Source organism: Pristiophorus japonicus, chromosome 11, assembly GCF_044704955.1.
Source record: "Pristiophorus japonicus isolate sPriJap1 chromosome 11, sPriJap1.hap1, whole genome shotgun sequence".
Lineage (NCBI taxonomy): Eukaryota > Metazoa > Chordata > Chondrichthyes > Pristiophoridae > Pristiophorus > Pristiophorus japonicus.
In genome coordinates this window covers 209,376,803-209,387,198 of record NC_091987.1, presented here as the reverse complement: position 1 = coordinate 209,387,198, position 10,396 = coordinate 209,376,803, and the positions used below count along the sequence as shown (strand labels likewise).

Sequence of the window (10,396 nt, the reverse complement as noted above, 5' to 3'; positions counted from 1 at the left end):
ATGCCCTGACGTCATGAGAAGCACTGTATAAACGCACATTCTTTTTGTTTTAAAGCAGGGCAGAGCGGTAGCAATGTGGCGGGCTTTGGGGAGAGTGTTTCGTTGCGTGTGGCCAACGGTGGATGCAAGGAGGGAGGGAGAGCGATACAGAGAGGTTAGACTGGAAGGAGCAGGGATCATGCTTGCACACAGGGCTGGAGGAGGTTGCAGAGTGTCATGTATCCAGACATGTTTACTGCTTGTACTATTACATATGATGTTTCCACCAGAGGGCACTACTATGGGAAACTTGTACACCAGCTGTATGGTCACTAAGATGTGCCACCAGAGGGAGACTTGTAGGTTACCTGTACAGGTGTGCCTGGCCTAGTATAAAAGGCAGGCCACCATGTCCGATCCTCACTCTGGAGTTATATTAAATGGACTAAGGTCACTCCAGTTCAAGTGCAATACTTTGCCTCGTGGAGTCATTACCAGAGCATCTAAAGACATAACACAGAGGATGTGAGGGGTGAAGCTGTGGAGGGACTAGGATGTGGATTTCCAATTAAATGTTTTGGGAGATGGGAGGCCAATAAAGAAAAAAATATTGCATTTATATAGCACCTTTCACGACCACCAGACGCCTTAAAGCCGCTTTACAGCCAATGAAGTACTTTTGGTGTGTAGTCACTGTGAGAAATGCGGCAGACAACTTGCATACAGCAAGTTCCCACAAACAGCAATGTGATAATGACCAGATAATGTGATGTTGATTGAGGGATAAATATTGACCAGGACACCGGGAATAACTCCACTGCTCTTCTTCGAAATAGTGCCATGGGATCTTTTACGTCCGCCTGAGAGAGCAGATGGGACCTCGGTTCAACATCTAATCCGAAAGATGACACCTCCAAACAGTGCAACTCTCCCCCAGCACTGCATTGGAATGTCAGCCTAAATTTTTGTGCTCAAGTTCCTGGAGTGGGATTTGAACCCACAACCTTCTGACTCAGGGGGGGGGGCGAGAGTGCTACCCACTGAGCCACGGCTGACAACAGAGCCAAGGCCGGGTAGGGGTGCAGATGGTACGTGGTCAGGAGGGCTTTCGGACGAGTTGTAGATTAGTATAAAAAACAATACTTTTCCTGCTTTTGTGCCCGTTTTTGATGATGTTTAATAACGGAGAGCTTAAGCACCTATCAACTGAATGCAGCCCATGAACATCGTAAAAGAGGAGCTCGTTAATATGAAAATTATGGCCATTAGTCAAAGGGTAGAGCGCACATAAACTGTCACGTAATTGTTATTAAAAAATGGCCACTGCCAAGGATTTGAACCACATCTCCTGGCAGCCATAATGTAGGCCCAATTATTCAGTAATTTATCGTTTGAATATTTCACATAAAATCTGTAGCTTGTGCTGTAAATAGAATAGCCCGAAGATAGAAATCAAATGAGTGGTGCTGCAGTTATACAATTTTTATGAAGAAATAAAAGATTTTTGCCTTGGGCCTAAAGGAGCCTTGTCACAGATTAATCTGCATACACAGGTTCTTATTTGAACCCTGCCATTCTCAACAGGTGCAGAGAATGCGGATTAACTTTCAACATGGATTTAATTGTAATGATGTAGACCCTAGTCGCTTTAGATATTACAATTTATCTTTATCGGTCCAATCATAATGCTTTCACATTAAGGATATAATGCTGAGAAATGGAGGCTTAATCTCTCGGCTGCCTGTAACATCTCCCTTCGGTCTGCCCTGCTCTCTCCTCCCAGTTCCCCCCTCCCCCCAGCCAGAAACATTTGCTTAATACCTGTAAGCTTCTCAGACTTGAATACCTAACAAAACTGTGGCTGGTGGGATTTGGCCAGCCTAAATGGAAATGATGTTCACTGCTGTCTCATCATCTGTCATTTTCTTATTAATTATCAGACCACTTAAAGAGACAGTGGGGCCCCTTCTCCCTCACCCCTCCACAATCTTACTTGAGCTGTCTGGTTCATAGTTTGGAACATAATAACCTAGGGGTAAGAATAGGCCAAATCTGATTAAAATGCTCATCTCGTCTATAATTCATTTCTTGTAAAAGTAGGGAGGGGAGGGGAGGTGAGGAGATTTTATTTTTTTTAATGCAGGGAGTTGTGTTGAATCTGGAATGCACTGCCTGAAAGGAGGGATATTTACAGGACTATGGGGAAAGGGCAGGGAGTGGGCCCAATTGGATAGCTCTTTCGAAGAGCCTGCACAGGCACGATGGGCCAAATGGCCTCCTTCTGTGCTGTATCATGCCAGGCTGCGATATGATTACACGGTCAGCTCTTTTTTATACATATATAAGGTCGTCAACTCCATAAACTCCTCCCTAACAGCTCTGTGGGAGCACATTCACCACACGGACTGCAGCGGTTCAAGAAGGCGGCTCACCGCCACCTTCTTAAGGGCAATTGGGGATGGGCAATAAATGCCGGCCTTGCCAGCGACATCGACATCCCGGAACGAAAAAAAAACTAGGGGGTCAAAATTGGGTACCGCTGTTTTAGAGGCGGTGTCACCACCCGACTGCTGATTTGAGCGTCAGACGTTAGACGCAGCCTCAAAGTCCTAAATTCAGCTTTTACGCCCAAAGGTGAGAGAGCAGTGCTTAAAAAGTGATGCTGCACACTCGGGCTTCGGGCGGGAGCTCAGGAGGGCGACTGAACTTCCCGACGGGAGACTGTCGAGAAAAAAACAGGAAGAAAAAAAATTAAAACTGAAACTTCTCTGATCCACACACACACACACACACACACACACACACACACTTCCGCACCCTTCAAACTAACGAAAACATGCAGCAATAAATAAATAAAGAAAGAGAAAAACGTACCTTCCTTTCCGGGCGATTCCGCCCGAGACCCACTCCTTAATGCCAACTTTTTCTTGCCGGTACGGCAGCCGTACAAAGCAAATATCGCGACAGAGGCGTTGTGCTTCTTGGCACCTCTGCCAAAGAGCCGACTCAGTTTAGGTCGAGGCGTCAATGCTGCTCACCGACGACGGTAGGCCTTTGCCGTCCGCTTGCCGCCTCCCGCCGGCGTCCACAGCCCAATTTCGACACCCTAGGAGTCTTGGATTTATTCAAATAATGGTGCAATTCTTAAAGGGGCATTCCCTCTTTGTTCCATCGCCGCAAAAGGAAATTCTTGTTTTCTATTGGGAACGAGTTGAGCTCGCTCAGGCACTCTGGAACTGTAAAGATTCCTGGAGATGACGTGGAAGCGACCTTTCGAATGGATCCCATTTCCATTTGAGCTTGTCAGCAGTGCTTCATTGAAGACTGAGGCCGTTGTCCAATCGAGGTGAGTCGAGAGTTTGTGCCATGAGGGTGAGCAGTGAGCTAGCCTGGGAGGACAGACGCACCAACATTAGCATCCTCGATCAGGCCAACATCACCAGCATCGAAGCACTGACCACACTCGACCAGCTCCGTTGGGCAGGGCCACATTGTTCACATGCCTGACGCAAGACTCCCAAAGCAAGCGCTCTACTCGGAACTCCTACACGGAAAGCGAGCCCCAGGTGGGTGGAGGAAATGTTTCAAGGACACCCTCAAAGCCTTCCTGATAAAGTGCAACATCCCCACCGACACCTGGAAGTCCCTGTCCAAAAAGCGCCCTAAGTGGAGGAAGAGCATCCGGGAGGGCGCTGAGCACCTCGAGTCTCGTCGCTGAGAGCATGCAGAAATCAAGCGCAGGCAGCAGAAGGAGCGTGCGGCAAACCAGTCCCACCCATCCTTTCCTCCAATGACTGTCTGTCCCACCTGTGACAGAGACTGTAATTCCCATATTGGACTGTACAGTCACCTGAGAACTCACTTTTAGAGTGGAAGCAAGTCTTCCTCGATTTTGAGGGACTGCCTATGACGATGAGCAGATGTCGACACTTTCACGTACTGATTGCAGTTCCGTCCAACTCGCTCGGCCCCAGAGGTGCCCAAAGTGTCAGGTGGAGCCTGTTTACTCCCTCTGCGGACACAGGGTTCACGTCAGTGTTAGTCAGGCCCGTTCTTTTCCCAACCCATTACTTTAACTGAAAGCCGATGATAATCAGGAGGAGTAGCACATGCGTTTAAGTGGGGAAGCCCAAGGGAAATGTGGGAGAACGCGAGCTGGGATTTGTGCAAGAAAAGTAAAAATACCAATTGGCACAAGGGTTGCAAATTCTGCAAGGAAAAAACATTTCTGGACAAATGGGTTTTTTTGTTTGCAGGAAGGGCTAGACGAGGCCTACGTCCACTTTATGGTGGTGACATAATTTATGCCATTGCACAACATACAAGTCAAAAGGTTTTTGACAAGGTCCCACACAAGAGATTGTTGTGCAAAATCAAAGCACATGGTATTGGGGGGTAATATATTGACGTGGATAGAGAACTGGTTGGCAGACAGGAAGCAGAGAGTCGGGATAAACGGGTCCTTTTCCAAAAGGCAGGCAGTGACTAGTGGAGTGCCGCAGGGCTCAGTGCTGGGACCCCAGCTCTTTACAATATACATCAATGATTTGGATGAAGGAATTGAGTGTAATATCTCCAAGTTTGCAGATGACACTAAACTGGGTGGCGGTGTGAGCTGTGAGGCTGCAGGGGGACTTGGATAGGTTAGTGAGTGGGCAAATGCATGGCAGATGCAGTATAATGTAGATAAATGTGAGGTTATGCACTTTGGGGGCAAAAGTGCGAAGACAGAATATTATCTGAATGGTGGCAGATTAGGAAAAGGGGAGGTGCAACGAGACCTGGGTGTCATGGTTCATCAGTCATTGAAAGTTGGCATACAGGTACAGCAGGCAGTAAAGAAGGCAAATGGTATGTTGGCCTTCATAGCTAGGGGTTTTGAGTATAGGAGCAGGGAGGTCTTACTGCAGTTGTACAGGGCCTTGGTGAGGCCTCGCCTGGAATATTGTGTTCAGTTTTGGTCTCCTAATCTGAGGAAGGACATTCTTGCTATTGAGGGAGTGCAGCGAAGGCTCACCAGACTGATTCCCGGGATGGCTGGACTGACATATGAGGAGAGACTGAATCAACTGGGCCTTTATACATTGGAGTTTAGAAGGATAAGAGAGGGATCTCATAGAAACATACAAGATTCTGACAGGTTCTACTCATCTCAGCTCTGGATAATAATGGGGTAAAATGGCTTCAGCAGTTTCAGTGAGTAATGAAAGGGGATCTCATAGAAACTTACAGAATTCTGACGGGACTGGACAGGTTAGATGCGGGAAGAATGTTCCCAATGATGGGGAAGTCCAGAACCAGGGGACACAGTCTTAGGATAAAGGGTAGGCCATTTAGGACTGAGATGAGGAGAAACTTCTTCACTCAGAGAGTTGTTAACCTGTGGAATTCCCTACTGCAGTGAGTTATTGATGCCAGTTCATCGGATATATTCAAGAGGGAGTTAGATATGGCCCTTACGGCTAAAGGTATCAAGGGGTATGGAGAGAAAGCAGGAAAGGGGTACTGAGGGAATGATCAGCCATGATCTTATTGAATGGTGGTGCAGGCTCGAAGGGCCGAATGACCTATTCCTGCACCTATTTTCTATGTTTCTATGTTATGAACCAACCAGGTTTTTCAAACGACGCTGTCCCTTTAGAAATCAGGCATATACACTCGGGGGGAGAAATTCGGTTGGTTAGCGGCCGGCGCTAAGCACCTCCCGCCCGTGCGCCATGCTGCCAGTGCCTGCCGCGAACTTCAGTAAAGGTTTAGCGGCGGCGCTGGCCCCGCCCACCGCGTGACATCACCGCTTGTGCAACGCCCCCGCGTTTGCAAAATTGGGTCTTTGGCCTGCCGTAGCGCCCGGCGCTGAGACTGGCAGGGAAAGCAGTCGGTCCGGCGACGATCCCGGGGCGATAGTGTCCGCAGTGTGAGGTAAGGGCTGAAATTTCAGTTTTTCAAACTTCTATTTATTTGTTGCAGTAGTGGGGAAGTGTGGGTGAGGTTTATTGACATTTTCCCCAGGATCTTTGTTTTCTTCAGGCACTAGGATGCCGGCATCCTCGCCCCAATATTGAGTGGGCCTCCTGCGCTATCGCTCCGTTAGCGCCCGAGGAGGAGTGTGCCACGCTTCCCTTAGTGCTCCACTCTCCTCTTGGGGCGATACAACTGAATATCCCACTTTGAGGCGGTAGACATCACCCGGCGCTAAAGGTAGCGTCCTGGCACCAACACCGCCTCAAAGCGGGCGGTATCGAATTTCTAGCCCTTGGAGTGTATGCTAATTTTCCCAGACACTCACAATAATGCCTTCTTTACACTGGAGCCTGTAAGAGCTTCGCTGTGTTAGCAGGACTGACAGTAAGAAGAGAATGAGTTGTACCCAATTTGAAAGATGTCAAGTGTCTTTGTCCTGTTGGTTGGGTATGGACTGTTCTGAGCTCTTCCATCTGTCCAGTGGTTCCAGTTTTGCTGAAGACAGCAGTTTACAAAGAAGAGACACAATGGCAGAGTTGGGTATGGAATCAGAAAAATTCAGACACAGAAGTAGGCCATTCAACTCATCGTGTCCATGCCAGATATTCCGAGGATAACCTTGGCTGTATGTGTCTGAAGATGTGCAGCGGTTAAAATCCAATAAACAATTATAAATATATATGACAGGAAAGAATCTAATGGAGATGGACAGCACTCTTAACAGACGGGTTGGGTGTTTTATTATTAAATCCTGAAGCAGTTGTCAAGGAATTTGTTTTGCTGGTTGAACTGAGTTTCTGTATATTCAACATGATTAAGCTTATTCACCATTTCTACTTATTTGTCTCGGTAAGAATTGCTCGCTGTGTCACTATATGGAGTTCCCGTTTATTGAACAGAATAAGGGTTTCTCACTGTGTAACTATCCAGAGTTATGGTTGATTCCGGAGGAGAAGGGATTTGGGTGTCCCATGTGCACGAATCACCAACGGCTGGTCTGTAGGTACAAAAAGTGATCAAATAAAATGCTGGAAATACTCGGCAGGTCAGGCAGCATCTGCGGTGAGAGAAACAGAGTTAATTTTTCAGGTCCATGACCTTCATTCAGAACTGGAAACAGTTAGAGATGGAACGGGTTTTAAGCAAGTGCAGAGGCAGGGAAAAGGGGGAGGGGCAGAAAGAACAAAAGGGGAGGTCTTTGATAGGGTGGAAGGCAGGAGAGATTAAATGACAAAAGGGTTGATGCAAGGCAAAAGGAGATGGTAATGGGGCAAGTAAAGAAACATAGAAACACAGAAAATAGGTGCAGGAGTAGGCCATTCGGCCCTTCGAGCCTGCACCACCATTCAATGAGTTCATGGCTGAACATGCAACTTCAGTACCCCATTCCTGCTTTCTCGCCATACCCCTTGATCCCCCTAGTAGTAAGGACTACATCTATAGAAACATAGAAACATAGAAACAAAAGATGGGTCTAGAGGAGGTGTAAATGGGAATAAGACCATAAGAAATAGGAGCAGGAGTCGGCCATTTGGCCCCTCGAGCCTGCTCCGCCATTCAATAAGATAATGGCTGATCTGATCTTGGCCTCAACTCCACTTTCCTGCCCGTTCCCCATTACCCTTGACTCCTGAATTATTACCAAATGGAATAGTGGCCTTTATCTCAAGGGGATGGAATACAATGGGGAAGAATTGATGCTTGAGTAATAGAGAATCTTGGTCAGACCTCAGCTGGAGTACAGCGTTCAGTTTTGGGCACTGCATATCTGGGTGGATATATTGGCATTGGAGCGAGTGCAGCACCAGGGCCTAAATAGTTAAATCATGAGGATAGGTTGAGTTTGATTCCCTTGAGTTTAGAAGGTTGAAAGGTGAACCAATTGAGGTGTTTAAAATGATAAAGGGATTTGATGGTGTGGATGCAGAGAAGCTATTTCCTCTACTGGGGAATTCAGAACAAAGGGACGTAATCTTAAAGTTAGAGCTAGGCCATTTAGGAGTGAAACTAGGACGCACTTCTTCACATGAACGGCAGTGGAAATCTTGAACCCTCTCACCCAAACCGCTGGGGCAAGTGAAATTTTCAAGGCCGAGAGGTACAGATTTTTATTAGGTGTGGGTATCATGGGATATGGAGCAAACGCGCGTAAATAGAGTTGAGGTACAGATCAGCCGTGATCTTATTGATTGTCGTAATAGGCCCGAGGAGGCTGAATGGCCTCCTCCTCTTCCTATGTAAGGATTATTCATAGTATAACTACACCGAGTTCCTGTTTATTCAGCAGGATAATGTTTTGTTTATATACAAGGACAATCAGTGTTCTGCAATATGTTTAATAATGCTGTGTTTTTCCTTGCCCTCTGTAATAATACATTATGTTTGCCCTTTTCTGTATATATGATAATACGTTGGGCCGGATTTTCGGCTTTGATGATTTCGGGGCGGTAATGGCGGCGGGGCGGTAAAGCTTGCGCCCGGCAACAGTTTGCGCCTCAGTCAGTAACATCGGGCAGCTGGGCCCTGAGCGTGGGGGGGCAGCGCTAAGGGAGGCGTTATACACCTCTCTTGGGGCGTTAGCGTTGGAAACGTCCGAGCTAAAGAGCCTGGCCTGGCGCGCTCCGAGAGAGGCCCGGGGGGCGGGGGGAACAGACCCCGACACAGAAAAGTTCCCAATACACAGCCCACGCCACCACAACATAAACCGTAAAAAAACTTAAAAGAGAAAACAATCACACTTACCTTAGGACGGCGTTACTTACCTCTCTGCACTCGGTATAGGCCGGGCCGCCCGTATTCACCGGCGGTCAGTGCTAAGCGCGTTGTACACCGGGCGCAGCTCTTCCGGCCGGTGCTGCTCCGCGCCGCCACAAAACCGGACCCGAGAGCTCCCGCGGGGCGCTGGAGGCTGACCGCACGCCCACAAGACCGCACCGCCGCCATTGCCGCCGCTCCGGGGCGAAAATCAGACGCAAAGGACCGGAATATCCGCTCCGTTGTGTTTTAGGGTGACGGATATCCACTATATTTTCTTTCAAACTTTTACACACTGAAATGCCCACTTCGACCTCTGTGGAAACAAGCAGCAATCAATAAACACTTTGGCAAATATGCTTTTCGGTTTGTTTTGGGCGTTAGCTGAAACACTTTCGTGGCACGCGCCATTCTGCGTTCGAGGAATTAATAAGCAGCTTGGCGAAACGTTACTGGGGCTGCATTTCGTTATTTCACGCTGTGTCTGTTCTCTGCTTCAGTTCCAGGACCTCCTGCAGGAATCAAAGCCGTTCCCTCCTCCGCCAGCAGCGTGGTGGTGTCCTGGCTCCCCCCGACCAAACCAAATGGAATCATCCGCAAATACACCATCTTTTGTTCCAGCCCCGGGTCAGGGCAGCCAGTAAGTAGCAACACCTCCGCCCCTCTGTTGACATGAAATAATCAAGCAATGTGCCTCTGAGGATACCAGGAAATGGACAATCCTTTAACCTTCCAGTCACACTTTGTCCTGACAAACTCTGTTATTGCAGATCGAATGTTTATTGGGAAACCGTGTCGATCTTTAGACAGCTCTTCCAAGACTCAGCACTAAAAATTCGTTTGGTTAGCGCCACCATTAGCGCCAGAGAGGGGCGCTAAAGGGTCGCTGAGCACCTACCTACCGAGCCCCGCGCTGTGACAGCCTGCCGCGAACATCTTTGGTGGCTTAGCGGCGACGCTGTCATTTAGCGCTGCCCTCTCTAGCGCCGCCCCCTTGGTGACGTCAGGAGTGCACAATGCCCCCTTTGCGACGCGTTTCCGAAATTGGCTGTGTTGGCCTGCCGTAGCGCCGGGCGCTGATCCCGACAGCGGGAAGCAGACGGTGCACAGAGGACCCCGCGGCGATATCTCAGGGAATGAAGAGCTAAGTGCTGAGAGCCACATTTTTAACAATTACTTACCTGTCTTGCCTGTGGCAGGCTGTTGGTAGCCTCCCTTCCCATTTTTTGCAGGTTTCACGTGGTCGACCTCACCTCCTACCGCGCTACCGTCCCACGATGGGCCTTTCGCGCCCTAACAGTGACGCGGGACGCTTCCCTTTGTGCTCCACTCCCCTCTTGGGGCGCTAAAAAGGAATATCCCGGTTGGAGACGGTAAACATCGCCCGGAGCAAACGTCAGCGACCAGTTGATGTCACTGCCTCAAACTGGGCTGCAACACATTTTTAGCCCTCAACTCCTTACTGTCTCTCACAAGTCCAACCCTTTATCCATGGAAATTCCTCCCTTAACCCTTCTACAGCTATCGCAATTCTCCGCTTCACTGTCTGCTCTCGTCTTAAATGGATCGCACCCAATTTTCACCATACTCAGGGTCTTCATACAGGCAAAGAGTTCTTTTCCCCTCAACAACTCTTCAACCGGGATTGGACAAGGCTGGAATACTGCACTATCCCTCAGCAGGCTCTTCAGCATCTCTCCTT

The 10,396-nt window shown here is 48.5% G+C and overlaps 1 protein-coding gene across 1 annotated transcript in view; it reads left to right on the top strand.

Moving 5' to 3' along the window:
• The window catches only part of dscaml1 (Down syndrome cell adhesion molecule like 1), a 618,289-nt gene that overhangs the window by 508,847 nt on the left and 99,046 nt on the right, over positions 1 to 10,396 (top strand). The window contains exon 19 of the mRNA XM_070893140.1: positions 9,195 to 9,334. Within this exon, the coding sequence (XP_070749241.1) occupies positions 9,195 to 9,334 (140 nt within the window). The remainder of the gene's footprint in view (positions 1 to 9,194; positions 9,335 to 10,396) is intronic.